The sequence below is a fragment of the Rattus norvegicus genome, chromosome 19 (assembly GCF_021556685.1).
Source record: "Rattus norvegicus strain SHRSP/BbbUtx chromosome 19, alternate assembly SHRSP_T2T, whole genome shotgun sequence".
Classification (NCBI taxonomy): Eukaryota; Metazoa; Chordata; class Mammalia; order Rodentia; family Muridae; genus Rattus; species Rattus norvegicus.
Window position 1 is genome coordinate 49,217,779 of NC_141552.1, and position 19,291 is coordinate 49,237,069.

Here is a 19,291-nt window from a genome sequence, read left to right on the forward strand (position 1 = left end):
TCTAATTGTAGATGTAAAGAGATGTATTTTGGGGGAAATGTGCCTATTCTAAACATGGACAGACTTACTTAGGTTTTTATAGTCTGAAGATAGGCATAGATTTTGTGGAAGTACTATGCCATCTTATGTTAGGGACTTGGATACATGGTGGTTTTTGGCAGTACTGGACACATAATGAGGAACAACTGTAATACCTTGAGTGCTATAAGCAGTTGACATAGCCCACAGTGTATAAAGTTAATTCTGAGACTTTTATCTCCCTAATCTTTTTCTATGAGGGAAACACCTAAACAATCAGACTTAAGAATTGCTTCTCTATAAAAAGTTGAGTTTTTATTAGAGTATCACATTCATACACACTGTATGGTGATAGCAGTCTTTATAACCATAGTCAGAGTCTAAAGGGGGTTGGGGAAGGAAGGACCTCCCATAGCTCTAGGCAGGGGAGTCACTGTTGTCCGTGTAGCGGTGATCTCCATCAAAGGAACAGGCTTCACCGGAGGCAGGCACTCCCGCATACAAGTAAAATGACAGAAAAACCACCAGGGCTGGAGGTTTTACATCATTTTATTTTCCAGATTGTAATTTTTTTTCTTTTTTAAATAAAATGCCAAGGCTGGCCTAGAACTTATTGTTGTGTAGTCTAAAGGCTGGCCTTGCTTTTTCAGTACTGTTCTTGGCTCCCAAACTCTCCAATGCTGGAATTACAGGCATGACCCAGCATGCTTGGCTTCACTTATCACTTATAAGTAGAAGTCTTCACTGTGCTGGGGTAAAAGTTTTTCTTTCCACATGTTCAGTTAGGAATCCTAAGATGATGGCTCTATAGTCAGAGCTTAAAGGCCTGTGGAAGAATCTCACAGATACCAGCAGGCCATCAATCTGAATCCAGATCATGGGGGCTGTCATAGCCAAACTCCTTTTGTACATCCAAAGGGTATTTGCTCCACACCAGTCGCCTGCAGCTTCTCTCCTCATCACTGAGGCTGTTGTATTCATCAGAGCCTATAAGGAGATAAAAGATTGTATTTTCCATTATAAAGTACTTGCTCATAAAGAAAATTTATGATAAAAACTTAGACAACCTCCAGGAGTCAGTTCTTCCATTATGTGGGTGTTGGGAGATCAAACTTGGGTCATCAGCCAAATTATCAGGGGTCAGAGGCTTTGTTTTAGGCAAGTACACTGTACACTGTCACTGTCTTCAGACACACCAGAAGAGGTCATCACTGGATCCCATTACAGATGGTTGTGAGCCACCATGTGGTTGCTGGGAATTGAACTCAGGACCTCTGGAAGAGCAGTCAGTGCTCTTAACCACTGAGCCATCTCTCCAGCCCAGGCCTTTTTGTTTTTAAATTATTACCTCTTCCCTTACTTACTTTCGGGATCTACCTAGAGCTTACTGCTCTGCTACCTCAGTCATGTGCGTGCTGGGATGACAAGGATGTCCTGTCCTGCTAGAGCCATGTAAATGCTTAATCTCTTTAAAAATGAATTAATTTGTTATGTATAGTGGTCAGATGACAACTTATAGAAGTTAGTTTTCCTTTTACAGAGAGGATTACAGCAATTCATGTTGCCAGACTTGCTGGGTGATATGTTAATACCTTTTGTTTTTTGAGAAAGGGTTTCTTTGTGTATGTATCCCTGGGTGTTCTAGAACTCTCTTTTTAGAGCAGGCTGACCTTGAATTCAGATACACATCTCCCTCTGCCTCCCAAATTCTGGGATTAAACCATACCCAATTTTCTTACTTATTTTTTTAAACGTTTAGTGTTTTTCCTGAATGTATGCATGTGCCCATGTATACCTGGTGCCCACAGAGGTCAGGAGAGGGAATCAGGTTCCCTGGAATTGAATAGAATTAAGGATGGGTGTAAGCTGCCATGTCAGTAATGGAAAAAGAACCCACATTTTTTGTAAGAACAGCCAGTGCTCTTAGCCATTGAACCATCTCTCCAACCCAGTTAGTACTTCCCCCAGCAGTTGGGGAAGCTGGCCATGCAAGCACGCTGTCAATTCATTACACATCACCTCCATCTTGACTCCCACCAGCCCCACTCCATCTGGATTGCTACCCACCTCTGGAATCTTCATCTCTATCACTGCTTTCTTCATCTGGGTACTCGTTGCGCCAGTTATTTTCACTGTTTTCATCATCTTCATCTTCATAAATATCTTCTGGCTGCTCATCATCATTCACCTGAACATCTCAACATAAACACGAGTTTAAGTCCAAATTCTAAGTTATGTTCTTTATAGGAAGCTATTGGTAGTACCATCTTGGGGAGATTCAAGTAAAAGTACCATGTGTAAAAGACAAGGAAGAGTTTGTCTGACTCTGCTTTACAAGAGACTAGGTAATCTTAGGCCCAGACCCAACCTAGAGTCTAGCTATAGATACCACATCCCAATGCAATTAGAGGGGAATGACTGTAAAGAGGTGGTAGCATTCATGAATGGCTGGGTGGTAGAGGGACTGTAACAACTGTGTCAAAGGTTAGGATCAAAAACTTAGGGTAAGAGGTAGAGGAAAGGAAGAGTAGAGACCACAAAGTGGTCTAATGTGGTGCCTATCCACACTAGTAATGGCCTCTGAGGGCACCCAGACACATGCACACCCACACAGGCAGACAGATATGTAGACTCACACACATAAACTGGGGGGAAGGGGGCTCAATGTTTTTGGAACATGGAGTCAGGACATTAAGGAAATTTTTCTTTTTTTCTGAGCTAGCCCTGGCTGGCAGGCAGCTTGCTATGTGTGGATCAGGATGGTCTCACAGAGACTCACCTGCCTCTGCTTTTTTTTTTTTTTTTAAAGATTTATTTATTTATTATATTTATATTATACTGTAGCTGTTCAGACACCACAAGAGGGCATCAGATCTCATTACAGATGGTTATAAGCCACCATGTGGTTGCTGGGATTTGAACTCAGGACCTTTGGAAGAGCAGTCAGTGCTTTTAACCACTGAGCCATCTCTCCAGCCCCCTGCCTCTGCTTCTTATGTGCTAGAATTAAAAGTGTATGCCAGCATGCCTGGCTCTTCTTAAAAAATTTACAGAGTTTCCTATTCTTGGGGGTTGAAGATATAACTCAGTGGTTCTAACCACTAGAGGTACTTACTGTTTAAGAGGACCTGGGTTCAATTCCTAACACCTACACATTGGCTTACAATTATCTGTAAACTCCATTGCCAGAAGATGGTAACACTCTTCTGGCCTCTTTTGGCATGCAAGTGATGTACAGATATTCACGTAGGCAAAACATCCATAAAGTTTTTTCTTACTCATGTCTGGTTTTACTGTCTCAAGGTTGTGAACAAAACTTTCAGTATAAGTAGTCCAACATATTTGTATTTCTACAAAAGATTCAAAATAGAATTTTCTTTCCAAGCAAAACCAAGAACTAGAAGAATGTTTTATCAAGAGAGAAATGCACAGCCAGGTGTGATGGTACATGATTGTAATCCCAATGTTGGGGAAGCTGGGGCAATTCAGATTGCCACAAGTTAAAAGCCTGGGCGACATGCTAAGCACGAGGCCTGCCTGGTCTACATTGTGATATCCTTTCACAAAAATAAAACGGGGCTCTACACGCTTTAAGTACCAGAGTCCGGATATCCAGAACCCTTGTAAAAGCTGGGTGGGCTGGGGAGCCTGCCTGAGATCCCAGGTAATGGGAGATAGAACCCGGAATCCCTGGGGTAAGCTGTCATTAGATTAGTTGGAATTGGCAAGCAAGCTCTAGCTTCAGTGAGAGATTCGGCATCAAGGAAGACATTCAATGAGCTGTGTGAGATCCCATTTCAAAATTAAAAAAAAAAAAAAAAAAAAATAGCAAGATAACTTTGTGGTTAAAGGTGTTTGCCAGCAAATCTGATGACCTAAGTTGCATTCCAGGAGTCCCTGTGGTACAAAGAAATTGTGGCTTCCACACATGCACCATGCATACACACTAAATAAAATTGATTTTAAAATTTAAAAAGAAAAGGAGTGGGTTGGGGATTTAGCTCAGTGGTAGAGCACTTGCCTAGCAAGCGCAAGGCCCTGGGTTCAGTCCCCAGCTCCGAAAAATAGAAAAAGGAAAAAAAAAAAAAAAAAAGAAAAGAAAAAGAAAAGGAGTGGGGTCCAGGAAGTCAGAAGTGCCCTGTTATGCCCTTCTCCTCTTAGACCTCCTTACCAGCTCCCATTCCTGGCTGTAGGGCTGCACAGACAGGATGTTCTCAATCCACCCTGGAGGGGCCATCTCCATATAGTAGATGTCATATACATAGTCATCACTGTGCTTTGGTTCCTCCTGGTGTTCTACTTGGGATCCATCCTCAGATACAGTCAGCCTCTCACGGATCAATTCTACAGAATTGCAGAGGATCACATCTGGATCAGATGTCTACAAAGAAACCAGATGACAGATTAAGACTCAAATGAGGACTCTTTCGAAGGATGCTCAGGCTTGGGTAAACAAAGGCCTGTATTTTTTTTTAATGCCCTATTCAAGATGGCTTTTTGTTTTGAGACAGTTTCATTCTATGTAGCCCTGGCTAGCCAGGAAACTTGCGATATTGACTAGGCAGGTTTTGAACTCCCAGATTTTTCTCTGCCTCTACCTCCTAAATACTGGGACTGCAGTTAGTCAAGATTCTTATCCTCACACACTTGTTTCCTTCTACAGGTCTTTGAGTACTCTTTGCTGGTATTTTCTTCCTTTGGGAGACATATGCCCATAAAGGTTCTCCTGGTAAAACCTATTAAAATGTGTCGTCTGGCTCAACTTGACTGACCAATATCCTACATGTAATAAAAAATAGACTCACCTATAATCTTTCTGCTTTCAAGAAAGAAGAGCTTGAAAACAAAGGTTCCAGAAAAGAACTGACCCAGGTTAAGATGTTTTCCAGCTTCTATAGGTACCCTGGTAGCACAGGTCAGTATGAAACTGCAGGGAAATGCTACAGATGGCCCCTCTCAACAAGTTCACCACAGAAAGCTACATTGGTGCAATCAGCAACCATACAGAAGTAGGTATGTTCCATGACTAAAGCACTCAGGGAGACTGATGCTGTCACATACAAACCAAGGGGAATTTTCCGTTTCTCTGAAGTCACAAAGGAATTAGGTAAAATATGTTTTTGTAAAGGCGTTTTTTTGCTCCTTAAAGTTTTTTTCTTTTGCTTAATCTATATGAGTGTTTGGCCTATATGTATGGATACACACTATGTGTATGTGTGCTGCCTTGGTCAGAAGAAAGTGCTAGATTCCCAGAGACCTGAGTTGCAAATGGTTGTGAGTTGTCATGTGGGTGTTGGGAATTGAACTCAGGTCCTCCGTAAACTTGGTGCTTTTAACCTGTAAGCAAACCCTCCAGTTCAGTAAATTAAATAGCCATTAAGTTTCCAAGACTAACAAAAGTGCCAATCAACTTTATATTGAGTAAAATCAACCAGCTTCCGTCTTTGGGTTATAGGTAAATAGAGATATTTTTTTCTCCAGTTCTGAGATTTGAATTGAGGGCCTATGCAAACTACATAAAAAGCTTTATCACTGATCCCTAAATTCCTAGTTTACTTTTAGGTTACTGTATTTTTTTATGAACAGACATTGCTCTTATAACTTTTGTCACTAGCCTGGACTATTTATGTAGCCTGGACTTGCCTCAAACTCATGGACATCTTACCTCAGTTTCCTCAGTGCTGAAATTATAAGCATTGAGCCACTATACTTAGAAAGATTAATTTCAAAAAGTCACAATTATTTGTGTGTCCTAGTTAGCTTTAACTGTCAACTTGACATAGCCTAGTCACCAGTGAAGAGAACCTCTAAATTAGATATTCTTGACCTCATGGGTTGTGACCCCTTTGGGGGAAGGGTGTTGCATTATCGGATATCCTGCTTATCAGATATTTACATTACAGTTCACAACAGCAGCAAAATTGCAGTTGTGAAGTAGCAAAATGAATTTATGGCTGGGCATCACCGCACGAGGAACTGTGTTAAAGGGTCACATCATTAGGAAGGTTCAGAACTATTACTTTAAGTTCTTTCCAAAGTACTATGCTTGTTTTTTATGGACTACTCCATAAGAAAACTCCAGTTTCATCAGTTTATGTAATATTTAATTACCAACACAACATTAAGCGCACAAATCAGCTGGAGGTGTACTGGTGCAAGCCTTCAATCAGTACTTGAGGGAGAGGCAGGCAGATCTTAGCTGAGTTCAAGGCCAGCCTGGTCTACATAGTCTCAAAAAACAAAACAAATACAGGCATAGAAAAGCCCAGGTAAGACAGCTAGAAGCTCCTCACCCACACTTATTAATGGGAATACACACAAAAACCATAGTAGTAAAAGTAGAACAATCAAGATTCATTAAGAAGCTCGTAAGAGGAGTGACAGTTTATATGTACAAAATCTCCATATAAAAACTATCACTTTGAATAACCAATGCCTGCTAATAAAACCTTTTTGAAAAAAGTAAAAACAAGATGGCAATAAAAGTATCTAATTCATAGTATTGTGAAGATTAAGTAAAGGTAATACGGAGTTAGGAATATAGCTCAGTGAAAGAACACTTGCCCCAAGCTTGCTTCTTTGTAGTGACAACTCTGAAATTTTGGTTTAAAAAAAAAAAAAAAACCAGAAATATTACAGGAATATGCTTTTGTTTTAATTCCAGGTGTGGGGATGTGGGGCTGCTTTGAGCTGTCGGAAAGCAGCTGACATGATTTGCCTCATGCCCTAGCAGAGGTGGCTTTTGCCAGCTGCAGATAGTTTCTGCAATTGTGACATTGGAGTTCTGGGAACTTTTCAGAAGGCATTTATTTTTTATTTTTTATTTTTTTTAAGATTTATTCATTTATTATATATAAGTACACTGAGCTGTCTTCAGATACACCAGAAGAGGGCATCAGATCTCTTTACAGATGGTTGTGAGCCACCATGTGGTTGCTGGGAATTGAACTCAGGACCTCTGGAAGAGCAGTCGGGTGCTCTTAACCGCTGAGCCATCTCTCCAGCCCTCAGAAGGCATTTATAAATGCTAGGGCCCATCCTCAGGGAGGTTGGTTGCAGATTGTTAGTAGTCGGGCTCAAAGAGGAAACAAAAAGAAATCAGATTCAGAGATTCTCTCTCTCCCCTCTATCTTCTCTCCTATCTAGTAATAGGAGGTGAGAAGTGTGTGTGTGTGTGTGTGTGTGTGTGTGTGTGTGTGTGTGTCTGTCTGTCTGTCTGTCTGTCTGGGGCGATAAAGAGTGGGAAAAACCCACCACATGTGGCAAAGACCAGCTATAAGCACAAGAAGAAACAAGAAGAAATTAGATTTAGAGATCCCTATCATATCTCTCCCCTTTATTCTTTTTTCTCTTATCTAGTGATTGGGGGGTAGGGGTGGGGGGAAGAAGAACTTACAAAGTAGCAAAGACCAGCCACACTCCCTAGGCACAAATACTTAGCAAAGTAATAAAAGCAACAGTATCTTTTGTTACTGCCATAGCTGTTTTCTTTTGTTGAATTGCTTATCCATGTTAAGTCTTGGGAACAGAAACTTTTATTTATTTAATTATTTTTATTTAGTGTTCTTGTTCTTATTTATCTGCTTGCTGGCCACTATAGGGTGACTACTCTGTTACATGGATCTGTATTCTGCTACAATACAGATCCATAGTAATTGAGCAGCCTACCACACACCTTACTAAAACCTCTGAAGTTGTGAGCTAAAAACCCTTCCATATTTACCTCATTTTTCGTATATATCTTAAATAGCCAAATCTACTTTTAAAAGGCCTGCATCAGTTTTGTTTGCTTATTTATTTTAATACACGTTCTCATCGTGTAGCTCTGGCTGGCCTTGAAAGAAGAGATCTATCCATCCATGCCTCCTGAGTATTAAAGGCCTGATGATCAATCACATTCAAACTAGAGACAAGGTCTAACTATGTAGTCCTTTTTGGCCTGAAACTCAGGGATCCACCTGGCATTGCCTCCCAAATTCTAGGAAGGAAAGTATGACAAAACACACACACACATACATACATACATACATACATACATACACACACACACACACACACACACACACCCCACACGAAAGAAAACCAACCAATCATAAGGAGTGTGGGTGGCACATGCCTGTATTCACAGCCCTGGGACGGGCTTAAGTAGGAGGACCGTTGTGTGTCAGAGGCCTGCTTGGGCTACACAGCCAGTATTATGTCAACCTGAGCTACCCAGCAAAACTATCTCAACAAAATAAAAACAACAACAACAACAACAACAACAAAAATCAAATAGGTAGAATGAGGTCAACCTTTAGGGTGAATCATCCATTCTTAAGCTTACAGTGTGCATGCCCTTAATTACTGCCTTCCGGAGCAGAGCAGACAATATAGTACTCACTTTGCGGCAGTCTGTGGCAGCAGCCTCTGGGTCTTCTTCCTCGTGGACCAGGTCCAATAACTGGAAGCCTCCGTCCCTGACAGCTTCTGACACACACTGGGGCTCCAAACTGTTAGAGGTCCCCGAGGATCGGTGGCTGGAGACTACTCTGTAGCGGCCCTCTTTACGGACCTCGCGAACCGAGGCACGAAGATCGCGGCGGATACGCAGCTGGCTGCTCCGGGACGGGCGCAGGGCAGCCCGCACAAGCTGCTGGATTGGCTCCTCCTGAGGGGCGACAGAAAAAGGATGTCTGCTTCAGCAATTGTTTGAATATGGACAGCGTTCAAAGATCGCTTCCACAAAAAAGAGTCTATCCTCCTTCTCATACCTGAGATCGCACGGTGGCAACCAATTGGAAGACATTTCTCTCCGCCCCTGTCTCCTGACCCTCTGGTGTCTCTGGAGCAGACGACTCGACTTCGCCGCTCCGGAGGCGTTTACAGGCCAGCACGAGAGCCTCCGCGGGCTCCGCGTTGCGCTTCCGCTTCACGCGCAACACTGCAGTCCTGCCGGCCTCCATAGCGGCAATCGCGGAGTACTGTGGGAAGGCGCGGGGTGAGATGGGATATATATCCAGTTCCGTAGAGGGCCGTGCCTCGTGGAACGTCCCTCTACGCACCGACGCCCCGCCCCCAGTGGGTGAGGCAAAATGGCCGCGGAATTTGCGGCGAGTGGAGTGCTTCCCACAGCGGGTGAGCTGTTGGGCATGTTGGGGAGGTTGGGCCGTGGCTGGTCCTGGGTGCAGTTAGTCTTCGGGCCTCATTTTTAGGGCTCTGGCATAGGACTCTGGCTTGGGAACATTCGGGTTTCCGGTATACTTATCTTCTGGTCTTCTCCAGAATCCACGTGGAGTTGTTCTAGCACCTTGAACAGGTCTGCAACAGCAGTCCGCGTAGGTGACTGTCCTTTCTCAGACTGTCGCCGAGCTCAGAGTAGGGTCTGAGGCGCACGGCTTGTTCTAGGAGCCTCCAACCCAACCGGGAACGGTTGGCTTTCCTTAGTCGGTATTCTGAGTAGCTGGAAACCATTCAGTTCACACTTGCCCGGAGCAGTGCCGTCGTGTGTACCCTAGGTGGACATGTTTCTAATTAAAACTCTGGAGTGGCCCTCAGTGCATTTTTAAGTGTATTTTTAGTTAAACCCTAGCGACATCACAGAGAAGTACCCTTAATATGTCGAGGAATAACCACTTCTGTGCTTTTACTGTCTAATGTTAGCTCATTGCTTGGCTTACCCTGCCTTCTTACTTGCCTTCACCTGATGGATGGACCACGATGAACTTGTGTTGGAATTTCTGAAAAGTGTCAAAACTTCCAGCAACATTATTTACTATAGGACTTCCTCCTACTTTTTCTAAAGAGCTCACGTATGTCTCTGACAGGCGTGGAACTCATAGAGATACTCCTGCCTCTGCTTTTCTAGTGCTAGAATCAAAGACATGCACGAACACGTTGTTATATTTTGTTCCTGTTTTATGACAAGGTCTCACAGCATAGCCCAGGCTGGCATCAAACTTCAGATCCTTCTGCCTAGGCTTCCTAAGTGTTGAGATTGTAGACATGAGCTACCACAAATGGCTTTTATTATAGTTTTTTGATGGTATATGCTTTATACAAAATGAAATTACTCTTGCTAGAAATATCAAAATACTAATTTTCTTTTGAGATGGACTGTCACTATGTAGTTCTTGGTGGCCTAGAACTTGCTATGTAGACCATTGAATTCAAACAGAGATCTGCCTGTCTCTGCCTCCCCAGAACTGAGATTGAAGGTCTATGTTATCATTAATAAAAGTTTTTAAATAACTTTGACATATTTGTCTGTTTCTTGATTTTTTTTCTCTCTTTGTTTTCTTGTCCTTTGCCTCATCCTAGGCATTATAATTGATTAGGTTTCTGATATCCAGTTCTAGTCCTAAGAAGTAAATTGATAAGCCCACATTTCTGTGCAAACACTGAGGAGCCAATTGGCGCCATGAAGGTCTTCTGTGGCCGTGCCAATCCAACCACGGGATCCCTGGAATGGCTGGAGGAGGATGAACACTATGATTACCACCAAGAAATTGCCAGGTAACAAGGGTTGCTTCTCAGCTGGCTATAGATGGTATAGGTCTTGTTGAGGCTAATTTAGTTTTGAAGAAGATTCTGGAGATCGTTTTCTGAGCAGTTGAGATGTTAGGAGAACAGAATACTTGTTGAAAGCAGTGTGGGAAGTGGGTTGGAGAGAGGATAGTGAGTGGTTCCTGCAGTCCTATGGTTGAAGCAGTGAGAGAGGAAAAACAGCTTGGAGGATCGGGAGTTTGGTAACCCACTGTATGCAGCAAAAAGAGAAAGTACATGAAGCACCAAGATTTCTCCTGGTTAGATGACTGGGTAGGTGGGATGCTCTCCAGCGAGGAGGAGGGGTTTCCTGTGATGCTAGAGGTAGAAAGAAGCATGAGTTGGGAGACATGGAATTTGCAGAGCTTGGTAAAGATGAGATTGAGAGAAGTTGCAGCATCTCAGTGAAAGAGGTTATAGAACATAAAAAATGGGATTTGCTGAGGAAGCTGAAGTAGAGCCAGAAGGAAAGTTAGGATGGAAAGAAAAGAGAAACTTAGGAAAAGGAGTAACTGTTAGCAACAGCAGTGATCAGATCTGATGAGGGTGAGCTCTGTTGGTGCAGTGGAGAGAGGTGAGTGGACCCGAGAGATCCTGCACTTAAGACTGTGGGCAGCTCAACCTCCAGTAACTCACTGCAGAAGGTAACTCACTCCAGAAGACATGATGCCCCTTCTGGACTCTGGGCACTTGGACTCACAGGCATACTCATACACATATGATTAAAGATAAAATATTTTTTGTGATTTCATCTATATATTTATTACTGGCTAGTTTTGAGACAGAAGAGGGAGTCAGAGCCTCCTGCTACTCAAGTTAGACAATTGTAAGCCACAATGTGGACGCTCAGAATCAAACCCTGGTCCTCTAGAAGTGCAGCCAGTTCTCTTAACCGATGAGCCATCTCTCTAGCACCTAAAATAAATGTTTTATTTTTTTTATTTTTTATTTTTTTAAAGTAGGTAGGGCGGATGAGGATACAGCTCTGTTGATAAAAGGGTTGTAGGACCTTAGTTCAGTTTCTAGAATGTCCTGGGGTTTGTTTTGTTTTGTTTTTGAGATGGAGTTTCTTTAGCATTGACTGTCATGGAATTCACTATGTTGACCAGACTAGCCTTGAACTCAGTGATCCACTTTGTTCTCCCTACCAAGTACTGGGATAAAAAGTTTGTGACACCATGCCTTGCATGACCTCCACCCTTTTGAGTTTATTGATGTGTATGTGAATGTTTTACCTGCATATATTCATGTGCCTGGTGTCCAACAGGGCTAGAAGAGGTCATCAGATTTCTTGAAACCAGAATTACAGATGGTTGTAAACCACCATATGGGTGCTGGGAATCAAACCCAGGTCCTTTGCAAGAGCAGCAAGTACTCTTTAACTGCTGAGTCCCCTTTCTAGCCCCTGGAATTGACATTAAAAGAAGAACAAGTTAGTTGTGTCAAAAGCTGGTAGGAATAGCTAAAGGGGGTGTAGGCAAGAGTTTGAGGTCACCTGGGCTGTACATTTTATATATTTGGTTGTGAGCCTAGCCTTTAACGGCTGAGCCATCTCTCCAGCCCTGGGCTGTACATTTTAAACCCAGTGGTGGTGGTTCACGTCTTTAGTCTCAGCACCAGAGAGTCAGAGGCAAGCAGATCTTAGAGTTTGAGGCTAGCTATAGAGTGAATTCCAGGACAGCCAGGGCTACACAAAGAAACCCTGTCTCCAAAAACCAAAGGAAAGCAAAACAAAACAAAGAGTGTGTGTGGTGACACCTGCTTGTAATCTCAGCACTGGGGAAGTGGAGACAGGAGGATCCCTGGGGCTTGCTGCTCAGTCAGTCTGTCCAGTTGGTGAACTCCAGGCCAGTGAGTCCTGACTCAAAGGAAATGATAGTATTTAAGAGGATGACTGGAGATTTCCCTCCACTTTTTACATGCTTTCACAAACATGTACTTGTGCACCCACACACATGAATGGGTAGGGAGCACGTTTTCAACAGTGTGAATTTATCTTAGGTTGCAATCCTAATTAGCACCAAATAAATGTATTTTTCTTTATTCTTAGCTTGGTTGGTTTTATTCTCATTTAGAAATAACAAAACATTGAAAATAACATATGTCCATCAACATTGTTAGGCAAACCTGTGGTATATCTATCCAGGGGGATACAATGTAGCAAACCTGTGGTTGTATCTATCTAGGGGATATAATGTAGCAAAACTGTGGTGTATTTATCTAGGGGATACAATGTAGCTGGGAAAACATATGTGCTCTTTATTTTTATTTCATCCTCCACTGGTAGAGGGATCTTCATAGTACATCACATGAAAAAGAGCAAGTGTATAATTATACCACTTTGTGTTAGAAATAGGGTGAAATGTGTTGCTTAGTTTTGCAAGAAGATGCACTGGAAGGATAAACTGGAAACTGATGACTGTAGACTATTAGCTGCCAGTGGAGCCAGCTATTAAGGTTGGGTTAGTGTTAACGAGTCACAGTTAGAATCACCTAAAGAATTTTCCTGATTGCCTTGGATAAAGTTTGAGGGTGTTTCAGAAACAAGTGTCTTTGCTTGGCTGTTTCTCTTGCCAGTGTGTCAGTTTGCTCTGTTGCTGCTGCTTCCTCCTCTAACCACAGAACCAAGTATTTCCAAGCCTTCAAGTGGGAACAGGAACCAGCCACTCTCCAAGAACTTACTGGGCTTCAGGTGTCAGACAGGGACTACTAAGGCACCCCACCTTCTGGACTAAGTAACTACTGGTCATAGCCCTCCAGTGAGTGACAGCTATTTTGGGATGTCTTAACTTTCAAGACACCTAACCTCAAAGACCAGTAATTTCTTCTTTCTGAAACACCTTTTTCATCTGGCTGCCACCAGAAGGTGCCACCCAGTCAGGGTGCATTTTGTCACCTCATCTAAGGCAATCAGGAAAATTCTTCATGTGCGACTACTTGGGTGATTCTAATTGTGGCAAGACTTGCCCTACAGACTACCCACAGGTCAACTTAATCTAGATAATTCCTCAGTCAGACTCCCTTTTCAGGTACTTCTTGGTTGTATCAAGTTGACAGTTAAAACTAAGCAATTCAAGGTGATGGTAGCATGTATCTTAATCTCAGCACGTGGGAGGCAGAGACAGGTGGCTTTCCCTGTGTTCAAGAACGGCTTGGACTATGTATCAAGTTCCAGGTCAGCTAGGGCTACATACTTGAGACCCTGTCTCAAAACCGAGACAGACAAAAAACTAACCAGTACAGTGGGACAGAGATTGAAGTGAGGATTCTAAGGATTATACCTCCCCCTCATTTAAAGCATGTTAGGCAGGTAAGTATTCTATCACTGAGTGGTAGCCCCAGCCCCCTCCTAAGCTTGGGGGAAATAAAGTAAGCACAGGAAGAACTGTAAGGTGATTCAGAGAGAAATAGAAAATAGGGATGTGACTTCCCTCCCTTTAGACACTGTATCTAGCCATTCATTTTCCCTTAAAGTGATGTGAACTTCTGAGTATGGTGACCCTCACACATGCATTCCTTTTCCCAGTTCCTCTCACTGGTTGGATGTATGGGGTTGTTCCAAGGTGTATATGTATTATTCAAGGTTAAGTCATGTGTTAGGATTGTTGAGTTCAGGATGTTCATGGTTATAGGTGACTATTACAGGCTATCTGTGGTGGACTAGTAAGAGTAGGCCAGCAGAGTAAAGGTGTTTGCCACCAATACTGACAACACAGGTTCGATTCCAAGGGCCCATGTAAATGTGAAAGGAAAGAACTGACTCCTGTATATGTCATTTGACAGCCAGATGCACACACACATAGGTAATTAGACACAAATTTCATCTCTGGAGTCTGAGAAGATCTGCTCTGAGGTACTTTTTTGCAATAGCAGATAATGACAGTAATCGATCATACTAAAATAAAATTTGGGGGCTGACTATGGCTTAGTGGGTACAGGTACTTGCTGCCAACCTTAAGACTTGAGCTCAATTTTTGCAACTCACACGGTAGAAGGAGAGCACCAACTTCCACAAAATTGTGCCATGTGAATGTTTTCCCAATTAATTAATTAATTAAGTAAGTAATTAGAGACAAAGTTTCACTATGTGGACCATGTTGGTCTTAAACTCACAGAGATTCACCTGCTTCTGTCTTCCATGTCTTGAGAGTGAGATTTAAAACATCTAGTTTGGGGCTGGAGAGATGGCTCAGAGGTTAAGAGCACTGACTGCTCTTCCAGAGTTCCTGAGTTCAAATCCCAGCAAACATATGGTGGCTCACAACCATCTGTAACAGGATCTGATGCCCTCTTCTGGTGTGTCTGAATAAAGTGATAAATAAATCTTTAAAAAAAAAAAAAGGTAAAACATCTGTTTTTTTTTTGTTTTTTTTTTGTTTTTTTTTTGGTTCTTTTTTTTCGGAGCTGGGGACCGAACCCAGGGCCTTGCGCTTCCTAGGTAAGCGCTCTAGCACTGAGCTAAATCCCCAGCCCCCAAACATCTGTTTTTTTAAAAAAGAGTTTTTTCAAGACTTTTTTAGTATAAAATCTATACTGGCCTTAAACATCTTCTCTCTCCTCAGCTTGAACCAAGCTTGAACCAATTTCAAATGTGTCTTGAAATGCTTGAGATTACAGGCTTGAGCCGCCTTACTAGGCTATTAAAATATTTAAAAGGATGACACACTTGTTCCATCCAGTTGAGGTCAGCATTTATAGGTGGGAACTCGGTGATGTGCTCATGCATGTCTTTATTAGCAAAGGTTCCTGACTCACTGTCTCTTTTTTATCTTTTAAGGTCATCCTATGCCGATATGCTACACGACAAAGACAGAGTAAGTGTAAAGTAAACTGTATTGTAAGTGAGACAAGGTCTCACTGTCCAGGCCTGGTTGGTGAGAAACTTGCTATATAGGCCAGACTGACCTCCAGTTCAGAGAAGCCACCTTTCCCTGCCTCCTGAGTGGTGAGATTCAACCTGTGCACCATCATGACTGATGGAAACCATAAACTTGTTGTGGTATTTGGAATCTTTGATTATAAAGTCAGAAACTCCTGCAGGAATCAGGACGTTCAGTGATACTGAGAAATGTATCATACAATAGAAAGTCTTTCAGGATGCTATATTCTGCTTCTGCCTCTTCTTCCTTTCACCTTTATTAAGGTACAGTTAACAAGGGCTGAGTAGATGGCTCAGTGGATAAAATACTTGGTTCATAAGTATGAGGATCTGAATTTGGATACCCAGTAAGTCATGTAAAAGCTGGGTATGGCAGCATCTCTAACCTCAGGAGTAGCAGAGGCAGGCAGACTGGGAGGACTTGCTGGCCAGCCAGTCTACCTGAGCCAGTTGCTTGAGGTTCACTGAGAGACTTGGTCTCAAATGCTATGGAATTTGATAGAGGAAGACACCCAGTTTCTGTCTTTTGCATGGGCACACATGACAGCAGGTACATGCACACTGATCCATGTATATAGTACCGTTAACAATTAAATGTCGGGGTTGGGGATTTAGCTCAGTGGTAGAGCGCTTGCCAAGCGCAAGGCCCTGGGTTTGGTCCCCAGCTCTGAAAAAAAAGAAAAAAGAAAAAAAAAAAAGAAAAAAGAAGTTGACAAAATCTCTTTCATTTCAACACTAAATGAATACTATGTCATTTTGGAGGAATATATTTTCTTTGTATATTAGTTTGGCCTCTGCCATTGATCTGTGATCTGGAAAAAAACCGTGTGTAGCTTCTGTCAACCTTGTTTGCTCAGTTTTAAAATGAGTATGCTGTAGAGAGTAACATTCTGAGTCCACTGGCATATATGTATGAAAATGTCTTAATGAACCTCCTACCCCCATTTTAAAAGGTAGTATCTTAACATGTATCCCAAGCTGGCCATGACCTCACTATATAGCCTAGCTGGCCATATACTCATGATAGTTCTCTGGCCTAGGCTTCTCAATGCTGGGATTACATGTCTACATTATTACAGTGTACTCTAAAACCCATTGTTTTGTATGCCAACTAAGTTCATAATAGTAATGATAATATCTTAGTTACTTTCCCTGATGTGATAAAATACTCTGATAAAAGCTACTTAAGGGGAAAAGGTTCATAGTTAGGAGGTTATAGTGTAGCAAGCATGAGGTAGTCATGGCTCTGGGAGTTTGGTGCAGTTGGTCACAATGCATCCACAGTGAAGAAGCAAGATGGCATACTGAGTAACAACACTTGCAGCTAATCCTTTCTCAGATAGTGTTCAATGGCTGGGTAAAAGAAAGCCTCCTACACTTCTCTGTGTTAGAGTCAAGATTCTTAGTTTTTATTTGTTTTTATACAGTCTCATTGTACAGCATTGGCTGGCCTGGAATTCACTCTATAGACTAGATTGCCTTGAATTCATATCTATCTGCCTCTGCCTCTTTTTTTTTCTTTTTTCTTTTCTTTCTTTTTTTTCTTTTTTCTTTTTTCTTTTTTTTTGGAGCTGGGGACCAAACCCAGGGCCTTGCACTTGCTAGGCAAGTGCTCTACTACTGAGCTAAATCCCCAACCCCTGCCTCTTGAATGCTGAATTAAACTCATGCACCACCACCCCTAGCAATTTTTTTTATTAGTGTGTATGTTATCTGTGAAGATACATATTGCGGGCAGGTGATTTTTGAGGCCAGAAGAGGGTGCTGCATCTCTAGAGCTGGAGGCGTATTATAACTGCCCAGTGTGGGCTCAGGAAGCACTCTTAACTGCTGAGCCATACCTGAGCTTTAAAAGGACATTCTTGAGCACCTTTAGTGTATAGACTGGACTAAGGGATCTGCCTATCTTCCCCAAATATCTGGGTGCGTTTGCTGAGCTAACTGGGCAAAGGCAGTCTTGGCTTTTGACAAATAACGTAGCACACTCTTCTTATTATTGTAGTAGTGCGTTTATGAGATTTTCTGATTTTAGTGTGACCCAAATAGAAAGTGTCCTTACTTTAGAGGGAAGTTGGCCAAATGACATTCCATATAGTCAGCCAAACCAGAAATATAGCTCTCCCTTTTTGTGAGCTTGAAATCTGTCATCAAATTATACTGATCTTCTGACTGCAAATTGTTGCTCAGCCCTCAACTTACTTGCATTGAGCTCCTCTTCACATTCCTCTCCACGAAAGCCCAGCAGTCAGTCTATGAGCTGCCATCTGAACACAAGCAATTGAATCAGGTCTTCAACCAAAGCGATACGTGCTCTTAACTGACCAGCCATGGTTCTAGCCCTAGTCAGTGTATGCTTGACATTTTAAGAATTGTTGGAACTATTTTCAGGGTGGATGTGTCATCTTATGTTTCCATTACTGATATATGAAGTATCTAGTTTCTTCACGTTTTTATCAACATTTGTTATTTTAGAGACTGGAATATAGTTCAGTAGAATACTTGCCTAGCATATGTAAGGTCCTGAGTGATACCCAGCATTGGAAAAAGAAAAGAAACCAATATATAGTGTTTAAACACACAACATACAGAAATAACAAAAACCTAACCCAAAACCACAAACCCTTTTTGTAAGTGGGTTTGGCAGGATGGCTTTTCAGGTAAGGCGTGTCTTCAAACCTGACAACCTCAGTTCCATCCCTAGAACCTACATGGTAGGGGGAGAGAATTGACCCCTGTAAATTGTCTTGCGATGTACACATATGGCCTAATGTATGCACAAGTAAATATAAACAAACAAATAATTGTATGTGAGAACTATTTTTTAAATTATTTATTGGGGCAGCAGAGATGGCTCAGCGGTTAAGAGCACGCCAGAGGACCCAGGTTTAGCAGAGTACTCAGAGGGCACATCACAAACTTAGTTGGGCAGGCAGGAGTCCTGGTCTGGGACTGACAGAAGCAGATGCTTCTAGGATTTCCAGAAGTTGACGGGGATGAGGTGTGTGTCTGTGGCCTGTGCTTTCTTTCACTCTCAGATGAATCAGTCCTTAGGTTTTGGTGCTGCTCTGATTCTCCAGAAGGCTGTTTGTTGAGGTACTGGGAGAGATGGCCTGGAACCAGCTGCCATTTCTAAAAGGAACCAGATCAGAACTGCATTTCTACAGGAAGGACATACTTTCTCCTACTCCTACCTGCCACTCACCCTCTTAATTTCCCTCTTTCCTATATCTAACAGTTAAAAAGGGCAGTGGTTTGCAGTCTCTCCAGCATTCCTAAACAGAAATAGAAGATATGGCAGAGAGAGAATCACTTACTACAGGCAAGAGGCTGACTCAGTGATCTTGGAGTCTATCTTGCTCAGCTGGCAAGTGCTGACATCTAGAGGCTAGACATAGGTTCCTGTCTTAAACTGTGCTGCCAACCACGACTCCAGGTCTCTGTAGCACCTTTATAATATCATGTGACATGACATTTTTCCTTTTTTGTAGAATATAAAATATTACCAGGGTATCCGGGCAGCTGTGAGCAGAGTGAAAGACAAAGGACAGAAGGCCTTGGTTCTTGACATTGGCACTGGCACAGGCCTCTTATCAATGATGGCAGTTACCGCAGGGGCTGACTTCTGCTATGCTGTTGAGGTAAGCTTTGTTGTTTGTTGTTTGGGTATGTGTCATCTATCGTAATGGGAAGGAAGGCCTTTAGGTCCGTGAGTTTTCCTGGTCTGTTGACAAACACGTGCCAAGCACATGACCAACTTCCCCACACATAGAGATGAGTCAGACAGGGTTCCTTTCTCCAGGAGTGATTTTTTTTTTTTTTTTTTTTTTTTTTTTTGCTCTAAAACAGTGATTCTCAGACTTGGCTGTGTAA

At 42.4% G+C, this 19,291-nt stretch overlaps 2 protein-coding genes across 4 annotated transcripts in view; one reads left to right on the forward strand and one right to left on the reverse strand.

The window, feature by feature from the left end:
- Positions 1-311: 311 nt before the first annotated feature.
- On the reverse strand, positions 312-8,985 carry Slc7a6os (solute carrier family 7, member 6 opposite strand). Of its 3 annotated transcripts, none has more exons than XR_015643286.1 (5): positions 8,772-8,985; positions 8,402-8,668; positions 4,190-4,399; positions 2,086-2,214; positions 312-1,005 (listed from the first exon to the last, which is right to left on the reverse strand). XR_015643286.1 is itself a non-coding variant. In NM_139328.2 (5 exons), the coding sequence occupies exons 1-5, from the start codon at positions 8,961-8,963 to the stop codon at positions 878-880; spliced, it is 918 nt and encodes a 305-aa protein (NP_647544.2). In that variant the 5' UTR covers positions 8,964-8,976; the 3' UTR covers positions 312-877. The 3 variants fall into 3 exon arrangements, 2 of the variants coding, with proteins under 2 accessions (NP_647544.2, XP_087449992.1); NM_139328.2 differs by having other exon boundaries at positions 2,086-2,206; positions 8,772-8,976; XM_087593866.1 differs by lacking the exon at positions 4,190-4,399 and having other exon boundaries at positions 2,086-2,206.
- Positions 8,986-9,057: 72 nt separating this feature from the next.
- Prmt7 (protein arginine methyltransferase 7) overlaps positions 9,058-19,291 on the forward strand; it is a 50,801-nt gene continuing 40,567 nt past the window's right edge. Inside the window, exons 1-4 of the mRNA NM_001014153.1 lie at positions 9,058-9,135; positions 10,318-10,512; positions 15,320-15,356; positions 18,910-19,059. Of these exons, the coding sequence (NP_001014175.1) occupies positions 10,418-10,512; positions 15,320-15,356; positions 18,910-19,059 (282 nt within the window). The 5' untranslated portion in view covers positions 9,058-9,135; positions 10,318-10,417. The remainder of the gene's footprint in view (positions 9,136-10,317; positions 10,513-15,319; positions 15,357-18,909; positions 19,060-19,291) is intronic.

What these genes read in the sequence shown, in the direction of transcription:
- Slc7a6os (NM_139328.2), bottom strand. Translation starts at nt 8,963, where the DNA reads ATGGAGGCCGGCAGGACTGCAGTGTTGCGCGTGAAGCGGAAGCGCAAC. An exon ending in TTGCCACCGTGCGATCTCAG is followed by an intron (nt 8,669 to 8,771) that starts GTATGAGAAGGA and finishes GTCGCCCCTCAG; the next exon opens with GAGGAGCCAATCCAGCAGCT. An exon ending in TAGAGATGAAGATTCCAGAG is followed by an intron (nt 1,006 to 2,085) that starts GTGGGTAGCAAT and finishes ATCTCCTTATAG; the next exon opens with GCTCTGATGAATACAACAGC.